This window comes from Borostomias antarcticus (assembly GCF_949987555.1).
Source record: "Borostomias antarcticus genome assembly, chromosome: 16".
NCBI classification, from domain to species: Eukaryota; Metazoa; Chordata; class Actinopteri; order Stomiiformes; family Stomiidae; genus Borostomias; species Borostomias antarcticus.
This window is the reverse complement of record NC_140249.1, coordinates 2,757,868-2,775,570: the sequence shown is the minus strand read 5'-3', so window position 1 is coordinate 2,775,570 and position 17,703 is coordinate 2,757,868. Positions and strand designations below refer to the sequence as shown.

Below are 17,703 nucleotides of genomic sequence, written 5' to 3'. Positions count from 1 at the left end.
TCTACCGGTCTATCTTCGTCCCCACCCACACCTATGGTCATGAAGGATGGGTCATGATCGAAAGAACGAGATCATGAATGCAAGCGGCTGAAATGAGAGATCGGGTGAGAAGTTGTCATCCGGGAGAGACTCGAAGTAGAGCCGCTGCTCCTTTGCGTCGAAAGGAGCCAGTTGAGGTGGTTCAGGCATCTAGTGAGGATGCCTCCTGGGCGCCACCCTAGGGAGGTGTTCCAGGCGTGTCTGTCTGGGAGGAGGCCGCAGGGTAGACCCAGGACTAGGTGGAGGGACTACATCTCCGCCCTGGCCTGTGAGCGGCTAAAGATTATCCAGGCAGAGCTGGTTGATGCTGCTAGGGAAAGGGATGTCTGGGGCCCCCTGCTGGAACTGCTGCCTCCACGACCCGACCCCAGCTAAGCGGATGAAGAATAAAATTCATATTTTGTTTTTCAATAGCTCTCTCACACACACACACACACTTTTACAGTACAACTGACATTTGGTTTTAGAACCTGTGCATATTCTTGAGGACAATCGAGTGACTGAACATCAGTAGAACTATACTCCCACCTGGTGGCCACAATGGCAGAAATGCACATCCAAGATGCCGTTCAGTATTTTCCTGCAACTTTCTGAGAGTTAAATGACCACTCTTACCTATTATTCTCAGCTTCAAGTGTGTGTGTGTGTGTTGGGGGAGGGGGGCTATTCTCCCACACATGTATGATGAAACCTATGCCCCCCCCCACCCCAACACCCTCCTCCCATTTCCTCAAACACTACACTCGGACACATTTCAAAAACGTAATCATTTGGAAACTATTTATTGAACATTTGCAACCAGGTATCAGTTAAATACAGGATTTGTAATCTCTCTCTCTTTGACCCCTGACCCTCTGAGGGAAGGGGGCGCTGTGGGACTTGGTACGGCGCAACACTGTGCTGGAAGTCTTTTGGCTTTCTATCTTCTGATAAGAGAGTAGAAATCAGGGCCTGCCTCTCACACATCTCACATTACTCCCTCTCCTCTCACACTGGCGTCAGTCAGAAAAAACAACAGCAGATCACAAACGATAAGACCTGTTGCTTTCACACCTGTCCTGTGTTTTCAGATCAGTGCAGAGGTTGGGGGGGGGGGGGGCATGTCAGACAACTAAAATGCTCCCAAGGTAGTGAATGCAAACAGATGTGAAACCATGATTGAAAAGCTAAAAGTAAAATAATCACATGAATATATTAGAAAAATGGCAATTAGTCTTTAGTACACACCTCCCCTACTCCCTCCAACAAGACCAGGGTTATAAATTAAAACTGTCCAATAAAATCAACCAGACTTGGGGACAATTCAATTCCATTTTTCAAGACCGGAAAAATCCTTGTTTGAAAACAAATGGCACTTTTCAGTCTCTAGAATTGGAATCTCAAAACGCCTCTTCGCATAATGGAATGGAACTGACCCCAAACCTTAACTCAACGCTTCTATTATACATATACAGGTGCTCTTCGGCGGTCCACCATTTTGGATGTTTGCCCCCCACAGGGGCGGGGTGCGGTGTTCGGGGGCTAGGCCACAGTCTTGAAGGTCTGCAGAATGAGGTTGGTTTGGTGGATGAGCCGGTTCGCACTGATGAACACGTTTATCGCCCTGGGAACAAAACAGGTAACATTAGAAAACAGAGTTTCATGAGGGAAGAGTGGGATTAACACAGAGAGTCCGTGGCTCAGGAGGTAGAGCAGGTCGTCTGGTGATCGTAGGGTCGGCAATCTGAATCCCGGCTCCTCCTGTCTACATGTCGATGCGTCTTGGCCAAGACACTGAACCCCAAATTGCTTCCAGTGAGCAGGCTTGCATGGTAGCTGCCGCCATTGGTGTGTGAATGGGTGAATGAGAGGCCTTTGGATAAAAGCACTATATAAGTGCAGTCCATTTACCATGTACCATTTACCATAACAGACTCTTGACTTTAGAGAGAGACCATTATGACCTTTCTCACAGACAGACTAGTCTGACTCAACGGATGTAGGTTTTGGCAATAAACCTTGTCATTCGTTGTCACACTGCCCAATCAGTGGCGAGACTGGCGACGCAAATTAATCTGATTCAGGGCGAGAGATTCTCTCGGCACCAATCAGATTCGATCCAGACTATTTTGCAAGAGCACCGTCGCTGCGTCCGGGGCTGGCTCCGCCCAAGCCGACTGTGATTGGTTTAAAGAAATACTGTGTTTTTTCCCCCCCCTATTGCAGAATGGTAATATGTCCAGCCAGACCTGTCTCCGGCGCTGGGACAGCGTAAACGAAGTGTGGAGATAGATCTGGCTATGCGAGGCGAGGCGAGGCGAGGCGAGGCGAGGCGAGGCGAGGCGAGGCGAGGCGAGGCGAGGCGAGGCAAGAGACAGACACAGACAGACAGACAGACAGACAGACAGACAGACAGACAGACAGACACTCACTTTCCGTCTTTGAAGTATGTTTTGAGGGTGTCACTGAAGCTTTTAGAATATTTCACGAACTCTTTTTTCTGGTGCTCCAGGGCCTGGGTACAGCGAGACAAAAATAAAGTGAGTGTTTAGAAAGGCTGTGTGTGTGTGTGTGTGTGTGTGTGTGTGTGTGCGTGTGTCTATGTGTGTGTGTGTGTGTGTGTGTGTGTGTGTGTGTGTGTTACTCACTCTGCGATTCTGGTACTGGTATTTCTTAAAAACATTGTTGACTGTGTCCAGTAACTCCTTAATGGCGCTGGCTATGTCTCTGCGGAACACAAACACAATCAGAACCAACTTTGATTTGCAAGACTTCTCTGCCCGAAGGCGTCTAGAAACTGTGTCTATTCATGTGTGTGCAGTCTGTCAGTGTCCAGTGTGTGTGGTCGGTCATAATGTCCAGTGTGTTGTTTGTGTGTGTGTGTGTGTGTGTGTGTGTCGTTAGCTTGCTGAGCGTTCAGCCTCACTTGATAGTCTGCAGAAAGCGGACTCTGTCGTTGATCTCGTCGGGGATCTTGCTGAGGATGTGTTTGAGAGCTCTGGCCTTGTCGTTCAGGTCCTGAAACTCCTGCTCCAGCCGCTCGATCATGAACTCTGCACAGGAAACAGGAAGTACATTTATGGAGTGTGTTTGGCCAATTTTTAAAACTGGACAGCATCACAGTCGGGGGCCAACTTTAAATCTGGACAGCATCAGTCAGGGGTGCGCTCGCGTGCACACACACACACACACGCACACGCGCACGCACACGCGCACACACACACACACACAAACACACCTTCCACGTCGTCTGCTGCCATGCGCAGTAAGGATTCAGTGAAATTGATCTGGACGTTCTTCTTCTCCAGGATCTTCATGATGATGTCCTGAGTCAGACCCGGGTTCTCCCGCTCCGCCTAGCAACAGAACACACCAATCACGCCGGGGCTGCCTAGCAGTAGCAACAGAAGACACCAATCACGGTGCGGCTGCCTTCTATTCCACTGGAGCTCAACCCAGTCTGGCAGAGAGCACATTTCCTCCGGGTCCAGGCAGGAAGTTCCAGAGCACAGATTCTGGTGTGACAGCGAAAACGTTAAGTTTCTGCTTTTAGTTTTCTGCTGCCGCTTGGCTGTTAACAGTCCTATAGCAGACCCGCAAGACCCTTGCGTCCTTGATTGGTCATATTAGGCAACTTTCTGAGAAACAACCCAGATGGACCTCCCCCTAGCACCCAGGGGGCACGGGTTCTTTACCAGACATCCTCCTTGTGAGAGGGGATCACCTGGGAACATGGTTTAAACTCAACCTGAATCACACCACAGGGTGGGGTAGGGAGGGTCAACAAGATTGACATATTTGTCCCAACAGCTGATCTCTAGGATTTAGCTTGCGCTCATTCGGGCATGTGTGCCGCAACACGTTTCTATAGACGGATCGCTGATATTTCAGCATGAGAGAGACAGACCAAAAGCGGGTCTCACACCAGGAACAGGAGACTTGGCAGCGCTGCCACTACTCTCAAAACAAACAGTCGAATCTCTCAAATAATCACCTCATCAGTAAGACCTGAGGTGTGTATGAATTACCAGCATGTGGATTACAGCGGTAATATGCAAAAATCTATTCAGACAGTCCCTGCGGTTGGTAGCTACTAATGAGGATGTGGCAGGGGTGATGTCTATCCTACCTTGATGAAGGCTGCTCGCAGCGTCTGGGCTGCTGACAGGTTGGTCCTCTCCAGCTGCGATCCAGCAAAACAAATACACCCTTAGTAGAGGAATCAATGGTCTCTCTCTCTCTCTCTCTCTCTCTCTCTCTCTCTCTCACACACACACACACACTCTCTCTCTCTCTCTCTCTCTCTCTCTCTCTCTCTCTCTCTCACACACACACACACACACACAGACTCTGTCACTCACACACACACACACACACACACACTCCATCTCTCTCACACACACATACACACACACACACGCTCTCTCTCTCACACACACACAGACTCTGTCACTCTCTCTCACACACACACACACACACACACAAACACACACACACACACACACACACACCATCTCTCTCACACACACACACACACACACACACACACACACCCTTTAGAGTTCAGCTACCTCATTGAACACTGGGTACATCACGGCGTATAGCGTCATGGAAACCATGGAGCTCGTTTCCGCTTCGTTCTTCATCTCCTCCATTGTCATCCTCCAGAGAGGAACCGACTCTCTGTCAACAGGTGCAGCACAGGAAGGCAGCGGCACACACACACACACTCACTCACTCACCCACCCACACACACACACACACACTCTGAAAATCCCACGGGCCCCAGAGTGACAACAGCCTGGAAAAAATAATGCACAACGGTATGATATATTAATTTCCCTGTAATGAGCTAGTACTGGTTTTGAATCACATCCTTGGCTGGAACAAGCAATATTAAAGCTTGGTTATACACTTGTCATCTTAAAACAGTGATCAGTTCCAGAGCCTCTAGCTAAGATGAGTCTTTGGTAACGTTAGCAGGTATCCAGGTAACTAGCTAGTTGTTAGTGATACCGTTAGCTAGCTTGCCAATGGTGTAGCTAGTGATTTCAGGACAAGGTTAACACACCTGACAGGTCCAATGTGGCTCACTAGCTAGGTCTAGGTCTAGGTTTAGCCGAGCTAGCGTGAGCTAACAAGCAGCTCCAGGCCTGAGCTAGTTAGCTAGCTGTAGTTAGCTAGCATTCCGGCTAGCGTGTTAGATAGCGCGTCCTAGCTAAGCTAGCTAGCTGGATGAGAAAGACGACCTACAAATCCGTGAGTGTAATATCACCCCATGGATAATCATATCAAATCATGAAGATTATCGGGTCATATGGATTTAGATACCTGTTTGACTTCTTCTCCTATGGCCCAAGTACCGCAGACGGCTGCAGTTCAGCTGCTGTGTTTTCTTTACAAGTCAAAGGCGGAAGTTTTTCAGGACTAGCCTCTGCGACGCTTCCGCCTGGTCCAATCAGGGCTTCTGGGTAGAACCATGCTATGGGTAGAACCATGCTCTGGGTAGAACCAGAGATCTATGGGTAGAACCCGGTAGAACCAGAGATCTATGGGAAGAACCAGAGATCTATGGGAAGAGCGAGCTTATGATGCAGAACCATGCTATGGGTAGAACCAGAGATCTATGGGTAGAACCAGAGATCTATGCGTAGAACCATGCTATGGGTAGAACCAGAGATCTATGGGTAGAACCAGAGATCTATGGGTAGAACCAGAGGTCTATGGGTAGAACCAGAGATCTATGGGTAGAACCAGAGATCTATGGGAAGAACGACGCATCACCCAGATGAGCAGATACAGGTATTATATGTATATATATATATATATATATATATATATATATATATATATAGATATAGATACAGGTATTGTACAGTGTGCTTTACCTGTTTATGCTCCATCCATTAGCAAGGAGGCAAGAGAAACATGTTGAAGATGAGAGAGAGAGAGAGAGAGAGAGAGAGAAAAAAAGAGAGAGAGAGAGCTTGGTTGATTGCTTGATCTTAATGTTTTAAAGAAATAGAGGCATTAACATTTTACTAAGTAGGCCTACAGTTTACTAATGTACAGTTTATAACTAAGGCAAGGCAAGGTACTGTACGTGTAACTTAGTAACACGTAGGCTACAGTTTAGTCTAATGTACAGTGCTCAACAATGCAAACAGGCTCCTACAATGGCCAATGAAAACGGAGGATAACAAACCATGCTGAACCAGAAATGGGACGTCATACACTATTTAGTGATATTTAAACGGGCAATTTAAATATCATAAACTTAAATTGTTTGGAGATCCTCGGGGAGGGGGGGTTCTCACTCAACCAGGAAGTGCAGAAGGACCACATGGAAGGGTTACAATGTGGGTTGTCTTGTAATTTTTTCAATAAATCAAATACTTTTGGGACTCCCACTTCATACCCCAGTGTATTTCAGTGTGATGCCTTTTATATAAAATACCAAAGATAAATTACTTTTTTGTGTCATTATTACATTTAAATGTAATTATGACAATAACAACGTTATTTTGTTAGGATGCCAGTGTTTCGACCCCGTGTTATGCTGAGTGCATGAAACCTCATGTGGTGTGACCCTACATATTGTGACTGGTTTTGCTTGTCACTTCATATGATCCATCTGTCACACCATATCATATGAACCATGTTTTCCTACACACAGAATAATTATTCATTTGAGCGAACCATTTATTCTTGTATTTTCTAACTAGCCAAGTGTATGTTTTGTCCTTTTTAACACTGTTTTTGTCTATCATCACATCAAAAAATGTTTACTTTCCCCAGTCAGATGAATCCATACTAAATTTGTCACACTTAACTTACAGTTGAATAGGATTTTTTTTTCCTTTAAAGATATCCTCATTAATTTTTACCAGTTTAATTTTCACATCAAGAGAAATATTTTTTGTATTACACTTTCTCTAAAAAAACAAACACTGGCACTGGTGAAAAGCCAGCGAGCAACTATACAGAATGACATGGTACCTGTACACAGAAGGACATTGTACGTAAGAGAGTGAAGAGAGAGAAGGTTTCAATATGTGATAAAGAAAAAGTGCCTTTTTTGGATTTCATTTTATATGACCTTTTATGTGTTGTACTTTATCTTGATGCTTTTAATGTCTCATGTAAAGCACTTTGAATTGCCTTGCTGAAATGTGCTATAAAAATAAACTTGCCTTGCCTACAGAGTTCATGGAAGACCCTTGCCCTAAGTCTGTCTACCCCCTCTGTAGTGAAGTGTCTGTCTGCCACATTCAGAGCCAAATCAGTGTTCCTAGGCCAACATGGCCCTTAAATACTGTTTTCCTTCCTGTATATCGGTATCAGCTAGGGTTCTGATAAATCACGCTGCTAGACTTAAAGGTTCCACACTCGTGTGCGTCAGTTGTGTCATACTGTACATAACATGTATGACACAACCTCCTAGACTTCAACCATTAATGAATTCACGACTTTCAGGAGGGCCTTCTTTCTAAATAAGTTATTACTTTAGACGGTGGGATAATATAGGCCCTCCTCCTCCTCCCAACATTAAGCCCTTAGCGTGACCCTTCTGCTAGGCCCGGTTGGCAGAACAGCTATATTTACCAGTGTGTGTTGACTTCCCTTTAGAAACTACAGGACACACATACTATATATGTTATATGCTAATCTCTCCAAAATCCATCAGCATATTCAATACTTTTAAATCATTATAGGCTAATATTGATTGGCAACACAGGGCATTCCCTTTGACAAATCCATGTCATTATCTGCTGGACTGTCCCTTGCGCCATCTGTCCCAGGATGTTTGAAAAGACGCAGGGAATGTCCCTGCATGCAGCTGCATGAATAGTGAAAACCCCTAGTGGTGCTGAAGGTTATCACTGTAATGTACAGGGAACTATGTCTGAAAATGGCTATGTAATTAGAGTCATCATCGGGTCGTCAACAGACGGGCCTCCCATCTTTGTCTCCAGTTATCCCGGTCCTTCATACACCTGGCCATCTCATCGATGGTCTCCACTCCTGCATCCATCTTAATTATGTCCACAAATGTTTAGGTAGGATGTCCTCGTGACTTGTGTCCGCGCCATGGAGATGGCTCCCATTACACCAGCTTTCTGGCCGGAAGCTCATGGTGTTTCTGTAGCAGTGCCCAGCCAGCCTCATTCTCCTTGCTGCTATTTCACTCACCCTTGGCCGAACACAGATCTTCAGTACAGACGGGCGCTTTATGACTTATGTCCAGTGCTGCACGGAGCATTCTGGTGTAGCATCCGTCCAGCGACCTCTGCAGGGAGTGGCTCAGGGTCCAGCACTCACAGCCATACAGGAGAATGGCCTTCTCCTCCACAGTGGCGTTGAAGAAGTGGAGCCTGGTTTCACGGGGGAGGTTGTATTTCCACACATTGTTCGGGCCGTTTAGAGCTCTCCACGTGAACGCCTTCTTCACTTTGAGGTCCTGCTCCATTGAGTTGACCCAAGAGCCCAGCTATTTGAAGTGCTCAAACTCCTTGAGAGCAGTACCTTCAGCTGTCACTAGGGGGAGATGTTTCACCGTGTTATAGGTGAAGACCTCAGTTTTCTTGGCGTTCAGTCCAAGACCCACCTTGGCACATTCCTTTTCCACTCTGGTCAGGAGCTCTTGCGCTTGCCTCACTTGGTTAGATATCAGGCTGATGTCGTCGGCGTAGTCCAGGTCTGTTAGGACTACAGTGGGATACCTTCTCCACCTCCTAGGTGTTATAGTGAATCCTTCCCTGGATTGCCTGCCTCAGTGCGTAGTCCAGGACTATTATAAAGAGGAAGGGTGCGAGGGTGTCTCCTTGTAACACTCCCGCCATGATGTCAAAATCCTCATCATTGTCCCTCAGCAAGATAGCTGTGTCATGGTATATTAAGGATAACTATTGCAGTGATTGCTACATGATTATGCTATATTAGGCCTAATTACATGGTTATACAGTATCAATTACACGATTATACATCCGTATTACTGGTGGTTGGTGATCACATTTATTCTTTGTCATATCTGTGTTCCTAGTGGGGCAGCTGTAGCTCAGTTGGTAGAGCGGGTCGTTCAGTGTTCGAAGGGTCAGTGGTTCGAATCCCAGCTCCGACTGTCCACATGTCGAAGTGTCCTTGAGCAAGACACCTAACCCCAAAATTGCTCCCAGAAAATGACAAGAGGACAAATACAGGTTCATACAGCCAGCTTGTGCAGTTTGTATGGGCTTGTTTTAATAAACTGTAGGCTATAGCAACTTTCTTCACAAGAATTGCAGCCCCAAGTGCTTCATAACAGTGAAGATTAAATTAGCATAAAATGGCCTTGTTTTAAATCAGGACAAACAAAATCACACCTGCTTTGTTTTGATGTAAAACAAAAATACAAACAAAGAATACACTATTACAAATAATCATGCTGAAGCAGTGGAAAAATGACAAATATTTTATTGACAATAGGGTAAAGGTGAAATGAATAGGTAAGAGTTCTTCAAATGATGTATAAATATAATGTAATGCCTTGGCCATATTGTCATTTGGATATTTCCACTTAGGACCTAGGTAGGCTATCTGATATAGGCAATCCTCATAAGCTGTAACAAGGGAGATACGAACGATGCCTCATCCACGCGATGCCTCTACCACTGCAAAGTGCTGTTGACGTGAAACCATGGTAAGGGGAGTGCGTCCCTAAGGTTTTTATACCCTACACCTGATCACGGGAACTACATTCAGCTGTGAGGGGACTACAAAACGGAGTGCACTCGGTGACTGAGTGCGAGCAGTATGTAATGGATGTAGTAATAGAACTGGAGTGATCTTTTGACAGCAATTATTAGCCTTTTCCAGGAATGGACAGAAATGGGATATTTTAGAATAACAGGAATTTATTCACATACAATGGAAAGGAGTTGATGTGTAGCATAAAGATGAAATATTTATCTGGTGTAAGATGGATAGCCTAAGGTTAGAGAGATAAATGTAGGCTATGGTTATGTTAATAAAGCTAACAATGATGTTGTAACATGCATGCAGCACTGCCGATCTGAACGATTGATTCATTATTACCATGGGTCGGTATTGGGATTGATCAAGGGCGAATGTGAAATAGCAGCCACGAACTCAGCGGGTTATCCGAGATGCGGTAGCCGCGGCCAAAGCTCCTGCTGGCGGGGAGTGAAGCTCTTCAACTCGCCGGTCACTGGCTCCCTGGAGGAATTTAGCCTGGCTGCAATAACGTTATCGCGAACGGAATGAATACCATCTACTAGCAAACAAAACATGTTCAGCTATAATTAACCTGTTAAAACTAAGATGCCTGGATGAAAAAATAATTTATCCAATGGATATATTTGACAAAAACAGGTTAATATGCAAGCCGGTTTTCATTGCTAACTCAAAGCAGGGAGCGTGCGTCTACATTTCACATAAACGTGAACCTTTTCGTGGACGCGCGTAGGACAGAAAAGCTCAACTGCGCATGTGCAAAAGTCACCGGAAATAGCCAAATGACTACAAATCTAGCCAAGATGGCGCGATTCAATAGGCCTTCACAGATTTGGGATTCTGGAGGCTTTCTGTGGACCCCTCTCTGTCTGATGCACGTAATCTGTGTGCGCGCCTGGACCAGAACCTCGTGCATTCCTGAGCAGCAGATTCATTCCCCCGGCTTCCGCGGTCCTGCAGCACTGGAGCGCACGAAAACGACTTTAATGCAAATTAGATCAGATATAGAATTACCAAAAACATATAATATAGAAAGACGAAGCTGGTCGCTATCGTTCATTGGAGATAACGTTCCGCTAATTAGGCTGATCAGACGGTAAACTATTTTAACTACTTTTCAACTCCTACATGCATGGAATATTTTTGTTATGATATTGTTTATCTATCTAGCCTATTTCTTATTATGAAGCTCCTACATGTCAGGGATTGGCTATAGAATGTATCGCGAGTCTAGGTTTATGGAGCGCGTGCACGAGTGTAGCCTTGCGCGCTCGCGGCTGCTTGGTGTTCTGTACATCTTGTCTCTTGTCTGAACCTTTGTCTGAATCTTTTCTTGTGTAGATTGCAAATATGTCAGACACAATTCGCATCAACAGTCCTAATGTGAGGTACACAGACACGCACATCGAGTCGCTCTACTCCTACCACACAACAACTGTGCACAGAGAAGGGACTACACTCACGGTAAGTCTCTCTCTTAGACACACACACGGTCTTTCTCTCTGCTCTGTCATCCTCATGTCTCTGTGTGTTGACATCGCAGGTGACCCCCTCTGTGAGTGAGCTGGTGTTCAGGACAGAGCGCCGTGTGCCCCGGCTGGGCGTGATGCTGGTGGGCTGGGGCGGCAACAACGGCACCACTGTAACCGCAGCCATCCTGGCCAACAGGCTGGGCCTCACCTGGAGGACTAAGACCGGAGAGAAGGTGAAATAGGACACACACACAAACACTAGCCTTTATCATATATCCTCAACTTGCTGGATGCAACGTTTTATTATTTTTTTCCATCTGGTGTTATGGGTCACGATGATTTGATGAGGTGCCTTTTGGGAGGCTGGAGAAAAGATTCTTGGCCTATTTTCTATGTGTGTTCCTGTGTGGTTGTGAGCAGAAAGCTGATTTTAGCCCTGACATGGCGAGGCTTAGTAGAGTGTGAGGGAATTAACCCAGCCAGCTCAGAGACAGTCTTTCACCTTATATGGAAATTACATATCCATGGAGGTTTAGTAGCTATATGATTTGTTATTGCTTCCCTTTTTTCCCCAATTGCCTAATTTGTCTCTTTCTCATCTGTCTATGTTTAAATCCCCAGCACTGTTGTATAATACTGTATATGTACAGTATATGTGCAAAGATAACGCTTCCTAATCAGCCCAAACAAAGAGAGCGCACTTTTCCTGCTATTTTCAAAGATAACATGACACAGACGTGTGAGATTAAAGTGTACTATCCCTTCAGTGTTAAGTCTAGATAAACAAATACAACGCAACCATGACCAGAGAGACAGAGAAGATTAATTGATTCTTCCTTCTTTCCTTCCTTCCTTCCTTGCTCCCTCCCTTGCTCCCTCTCTCCTCCCCTCTCCTGTTCTCCAGAAAGCAAACTACTACGGCTCCTTCCTGCAGGCGTCCACTGTGTGTCTGGGTTCGGGGCCGGAGGGAGAGATCAACGTGCCCTTCCGTGACCTCTTACCCATGGTGCACCCTGATGATATCATCTTTGACGGTGAGGGACCCCTGACCCAGAGACACAGTGCTGAGAGGGAGGAGGCTGAGCCCAGATCAGCTGGAGGGGGTTAGCGAGCCCCTGGTGGAGTTTGTTGGGCCCCAAATATAGTACAACTTTATTGTCACTAGTAACTCATGGTCTCCCTCAAGTCTCTCAGGCAAAATGGAGGAGGAATGGGAGTAAAGTTACAAGGTTAAGATGTCTACCCCCTTGGATCTCCTGACTGGGAGAGACAGGCAGTTCATTCCACAGGTCATAAACTAGACGTGCTAGTCCATGTATCCATATCCTAAATCAGGTCATGCTATAGGCTGGACGGGTCATACAGTACTCCTAAACATGGAAGGTTCCTCCTTTTAGATCCTCCTTTTAAAATGCTGACTCATTTTAGAGTGTGTGTGTGTGTGTGTGTGTGTGTGTGTGTGTGTTGACAGGCTGGGACATCTCTGCGCTGGATCTGGGCCGTGCCATGGAGCGAGCGGAGGTGCTCGACTGGTCCCTGCAGGAGAAGCTCCGCCCTCACATGAGCCACCTCAGACCCCGCCCCTCCATCTACATCCCAGATTTCATTGCTGCCAACCAGGAGAGCCGGGCTGACAACGTCCTCGGGGGCAGCATGGCAGAGCAGGTACGCCCTAGTCTAGTCACCTCCTGGCCTGGAAAGGATAGAGAGGACTGGACCCAGGCACACTCACACACACACAGACATACACCAGTCCTGGGCTCAGATCCCCTCACCCTAACCCGGGTCCGTATCCTTTTCCTACCCCGATCCTACCCCTGACCCCTGCCTCTATCTGGGCCCAGGCACATTTATGCACACACAGACATACACCAGTGTTTGCCATGTCTCTCCTATGATGTTATTAGCCTCTCTTACTCTGAAAATGTAATTTAATGTTATTTATTGCTCTATAAATGTTCTTAGCCGGTAGACAAACATACTCCAGGAGCTTGCTCGATCGCCTCGTTGAGAGGGGTCAGGGAAGAATTTTTACAGCTCACTTATCTGGCCCCCGGGTGATTACTGTTTTTTTGCTTCCCTCTGGAATATGTAGGGGTGGGACGTCTGCCCACCTCCCTTGTTCTCTGTAAAGCGCATTGTGTTGCCTCTGGGTATGAAATGCGCTATACAAATAAAGCTTTGATTGATTGATTGACTGCGTTAACCCTCGTGTACAACACAACGTCTGCTTCTCCACGGTGTTCAGTACATTTCACTGAGTGTTGAGATCCTGTCCAGGTGGAGCAGATCCGAGCGGACATCAGGGACTTCCGGCGGTCCAGCGGTGTGGACAAAATCATCGTTCTGTGGACCGCCAACACCGAGCGCTTCTGTGACCTCACACCTGGGGTCAACGACACGGCACAGAATTTGCTAGCATCCATCGAGGTGTGTGGGGAGAGGGGTCAGAGGTCGGGGGAAGACGGGCAGGGGTCGAGGGAAGGGGATCAAAGGTTATCCTAAGTGTTCTATTTTCACCACCGCCTCCCACCCAAACTGTCATCCGCCATCGGATTGTCTGAAAAACACATTTGTTGATTATTAAAGCTTAATGGATGAAAAGATTAGGGCGGTTAGTGGCGTGTCGTTGAGTGAAAGCGTGGACTCTGTGGCTCGCAGGCCGGCGCCGAGGTGTCCCCCTCCACCCTGTTCGCGGTGGCCAGTATACAGGAGGACTGCGCCTACATCAACGGCTCGCCCCAGAACACCTTCGTCCCCGGGGTGGTGGAGCTGGCCGTGCAGAGGGGCGTCTTCATCGGGGGAGACGACTTCAAGTCGGGCCAGACTAAGATCAAGTCGGTGCTGGTGGACTTCCTGGTCAGTGCAGGTATCAAGGTGAGCTAAGATGGTTGATGTGATTGGATGAGGGGATTTGATGGGATGTAGGATGTTAAACCTCCTGAAATCTGCTCGGCTCTGGAACGTAAACCGCTCTCTCACCAACGACTGGGTTTCCCTTAAAGTAGTAAAGGGAAAATCATGTTTAGCCCTGTTTTAAGGTTACTTACGATCATATAGAATGGTTCAGATCAAAACTAGCACTTTTGAGAAAGTGATAATTGCTCTACCACCGTTTTGGTCATACAATGGATGTGGGTGGGCACCATGAAAAAATCATTCAAAAACATGTTAAACTCAATTTCAAAGACAAGAAACTCACCGAGGTGTTAGTTGGCATTCTGACATATAATTTGCCATAAAGTAAGATTCTAGTTCATCTGGAAAGGCTTTTATAAATATTTAGCATAGAACTATTTAGTCGCAGCACATACGTGTGTAAACTTCCGAGAGTTTAACATGTTTTTAAATGATTTTTATCCACCCACATCCATTGTATGACCTAAACGGTGGTAGAGCAATTATCAGACTCTCAAAAGTGCTAGTTTTGTCAACTTTTTGATCTGAACCATTGTATATGATCATAAGTAACCTTAAAACAGGGCTAAACATGATTTTCCCTTTACTACTCATTTAAGGGGGGTTGTTAAGGTTGTTAATAACGGATGTTATGATGTTATTATGAATGAAGCTAATTTATAATAAATGGTTCTCCATCGCTATGGCCACTACCAGCCTGCCTCCATCGTCAGCTACAATCACCTAGGCAACAACGACGGGTTGAACCTGTCGGCACCGCAGCAGTTCCGCTCCAAGGAGATCTCCAAGAGCAACGTGGTGGACGACATGGTCCGGTCCAACCCAGTCCTCTTCGGCCCGGGAGAGAAGCCAGACCACTGTGTGAGTCTACGTGTGTGTGAGTCTACGTGTGTGTGTCTGTGTGGGCGCAAGGGCAGTGTATTTGAGAAGGAGAGTTTGGTTTCTAAAAAGTGTGTGTGTGTGTGTGCGTGCAGGTGGTGATCAAGTATGTCCCCTACGTCGGAGACAGCAAACGTGCCATGGATGAGTACACCTCTGAAATCATGATGGGAGGAACCAACACCATCGCCATGCACAACACCTGTGAGGTCAGTGTGGGTGGAAACGTGTGTGCGCAGTGTAACTGAATAGTTGGTGACAGTGCTGACAGTTCCTCCAAGGGGGACGTCCCTGGTTCAGATCCCGCCCTGGTTCAGATCCCGCCCTGGTTCAGATCCCACCCTGGTTCAGATCCCGCCCTGGTTCAGATCCCACCCTGGTCCAGATCCCACCCTGGGTCAGATCCCGCCCTGGTTCAGATCCCACCCTGGTTCGGATCCCGCCCTGGTTCGGATCCCGCCCTGGTTCGGATCCCGCCCTGGTTCGGATCCCGCCCTGGTTCAGACACTCGCATCATCGACATTAACGTCGGCAGTTACAACAGATGTGTGTGCAGTAAGATGTTAATAAAAAGTCAGTTTGGGTTGAGATGTTATAAAACTGCCAAACAACGTTCACGTTCTGTGCCTGACACCAGCCAGCTTCAGGCATGCACACACACACACACACACACACACACACACACACACACAATCTCTCTCTCTCTCTCCCAGGACTCTCTCCTAGCCAGCCCGATCATCCTGGACCTGGTGATCCTGACGGAGCTGTGCCAGCGCGTGGGCGTGCGCGCCCAGGGGGAGGCGGGGTTCCAGTCCTTCCACAGCGTGCTGGCCCTGCTCTCCATCCTCTGCAAGGCCCCCCTGGTCCCGCCCGGGGCCCCGCTGGTCAACGCCTTCTTCCGCCAGAGAGCCTGCATAGAAAACATCATGAGGTTCTCTCTCTCTCCCTCTGTCTATTCTCTCTCTCTCTCTCTCTCTCGATAGATAGATGGATAGATGGATAGATGGATAGATAGATAGATAGATAGATAGATAGATAGATAGATAGATAGATAGATGGATAGATATGTGTGTGTATATATGTAACCGAGTGAAACAGAGTCCTCGTGAGTTCTGAGTAGGTAGTGAGTTGTTGTTTAAACTCACTCCCCCACTATAAATACCATCCACCCGTGCTGATGAAGAGAGAGCTTTTCATCGGTGTAGCCAGTTAAAACGGTGTCTGAGACCCAGGTTTGAATCCCACCCTGGGCGTGCCAGAAACTAGTGTTGTAGTACTTGAGACCGGTACTTGAGAGAAGGTCTTGGTCTCGAGACCGGTCCCCAGACCAGTTTTTGAAGGTCTCGTCTTGGAATCGACCTTATTTTGACTCGGCCTTGTCTTGGTCTCAGACAGAGGACTGGGTTTTATTTCAACCGGTCAAGACCACAACTGTGGGAATGCCTGTGCATTGTCTCATTTATTTGTTAACATCATTACTGTGATTGGATGTAAGACTCCCCGCTTCAAATGCAACCAATAACCTGTCACCAATTTGAAAAAAAGTAATGGTTGTGTCATCAACCCGCCTCCTGCGCTCAGTCTAATAAAGTGACTTTATTAGGGAGACTAAGGGAGACAGGTGGTGCTGTCTACTTCTAAGGAATTCATCCATCATAAAATTTGGCTTCGTAAATCTCAAGAAATATTTGTGCAAATCTACACTAAGAAAAATGCACACAGCAGTGTGTAAATACTGTGATGCTACTCTTACAGATACTGCTGGGACCACGTCCAACTTTTAGTGTGTGTGTGTGTGTGTGTCTTCATTTGGTAAAGAAGAGTGTGTGGTCTGTTGGTTGTGCTGGGAGAATTGTACCACAAACAAAATCTTTTAGGGCCCCCAAGTCCTAGGGCCCCGGGCCTGGTCCTGGTCTTGACTCGGTCTCAACCCCTAAAAGTCTTGGTCTTGTCTTGGTCTCGATAAACTCTGGTCTTGGTCTTGACTTGGTCTCAAGTTAGGTGGTGTTGACTACAACACTACCAGCAACATACAGTATGGGTTACATCTATAATCTCCTGTAGCTACTAACACTGTGTGTTATCCCTGACCGTTATTGTGATCTTGCTGTGTTCCAGAGCTTGCCTAGGGCTGCCTCCCCAGAACCACATGCACCTGGAACACAAGCTGCAGAGGACCTTCCTGCCTCGCCACGACAACCGTCTCCACGAGGCTGTAACTAAGAAGGCAGTCCTTAGCAACGGGTACCACACACACCCCACCAGCGAACAACAAGACGTGAACGTGGCAAAGATTGGATAGTAGCCTGTTGGCTTTTGGCATTCTTCTTTTTCTGTTGCTCTGCGTTGTGTAATTTTTTTTTTAAGCCTTGATAAGAGTTGCAGCACCATCTAATGATGAACCACGATGTTGATAGCCTTCTTTGTTGTGATAGTATTGATAAAATCACCCCAACACGGGATTGGAAGCGGCAAACAATGATTTATTGGACAGAACTTAAAACTCACATGGAACAGTCCCTGTCTCTGCTGTTGGAGCTGTGGGTCGAAGATGAGGGCCCTGTCTTCTAGCCTACTCCCCCGCTTGGTGGAATCCAACGGGCACAGCAGGTCTACCGCATTCACAATCGAGGTCTCAAGGTTGACTCAAGACATTAAATAGGCATCCTTGCTCCACCCATAC

General features: G+C 46.9%; 2 protein-coding genes across 2 annotated transcripts; one reads left to right on the top strand and one right to left on the bottom strand.

Annotated features, from left to right (window-relative positions):
- Window positions 1-823: 823 nt before the first annotated feature.
- Window positions 824-5,439, bottom strand: LOC311319645 (programmed cell death protein 10). Its single transcript, XM_084451231.1, has 8 exons — window positions 5,350-5,439; window positions 4,590-4,819; window positions 4,148-4,201; window positions 3,257-3,374; window positions 2,945-3,071; window positions 2,667-2,745; window positions 2,451-2,533; window positions 824-1,642 (listed from the first exon to the last, which is right to left on the bottom strand). Exons 2-8 carry the CDS (start codon window positions 4,677-4,679, stop codon window positions 1,561-1,563), a joined length of 633 nt encoding a protein of 210 aa, XP_084307357.1. The 5' UTR covers window positions 4,680-4,819; window positions 5,350-5,439; the 3' UTR covers window positions 824-1,560.
- A 5,367-nt stretch (window positions 5,440-10,806) lies between these two features.
- Window positions 10,807-17,338, top strand: LOC311319650 (inositol-3-phosphate synthase 1-A-like). Its single transcript, XM_084451237.1, has 11 exons — window positions 10,807-10,846; window positions 11,092-11,214; window positions 11,294-11,455; window positions 12,127-12,256; window positions 12,694-12,887; window positions 13,503-13,652; window positions 13,884-14,099; window positions 14,838-15,002; window positions 15,116-15,229; window positions 15,734-15,951; window positions 17,139-17,338. Exons 2-11 carry the CDS (start codon window positions 11,101-11,103, stop codon window positions 17,320-17,322), a joined length of 1,647 nt encoding a protein of 548 aa, XP_084307363.1. The 5' UTR covers window positions 10,807-10,846; window positions 11,092-11,100; the 3' UTR covers window positions 17,323-17,338.
- The last annotated feature ends 365 nt before the right edge of the window (window positions 17,339-17,703 follow it).

What these genes read in the sequence shown, in the direction of transcription:
- LOC311319650 (XM_084451237.1), top strand. Translation starts at nt 11,101, where the DNA reads ATGTCAGACACAATTCGCATCAACAGTCCTAATGTGAGGTACACAGAC. An exon ending in GGACTAAGACCGGAGAGAAG is followed by an intron (nt 11,456 to 12,126) that starts GTGAAATAGGAC and finishes CCTGTTCTCCAG; the next exon opens with AAAGCAAACTACTACGGCTC. An exon ending in GGGGCAGCATGGCAGAGCAG is followed by an intron (nt 12,888 to 13,502) that starts GTACGCCCTAGT and finishes GATCCTGTCCAG; the next exon opens with GTGGAGCAGATCCGAGCGGA.
- LOC311319645 (XM_084451231.1), bottom strand. Translation starts at nt 4,679, where the DNA reads ATGACAATGGAGGAGATGAAGAACGAAGCGGAAACGAGCTCCATGGTT. An exon ending in TGTACCCAGTGTTCAATGAG is followed by an intron (nt 4,202 to 4,589) that starts GTAGCTGAACTC and finishes GCTGGATCGCAG; the next exon opens with CTGGAGAGGACCAACCTGTC. An exon ending in ACCAGTACCAGAATCGCAGA is followed by an intron (nt 2,534 to 2,666) that starts GTGAGTAACACA and finishes CGCTGTACCCAG; the next exon opens with GCCCTGGAGCACCAGAAAAA.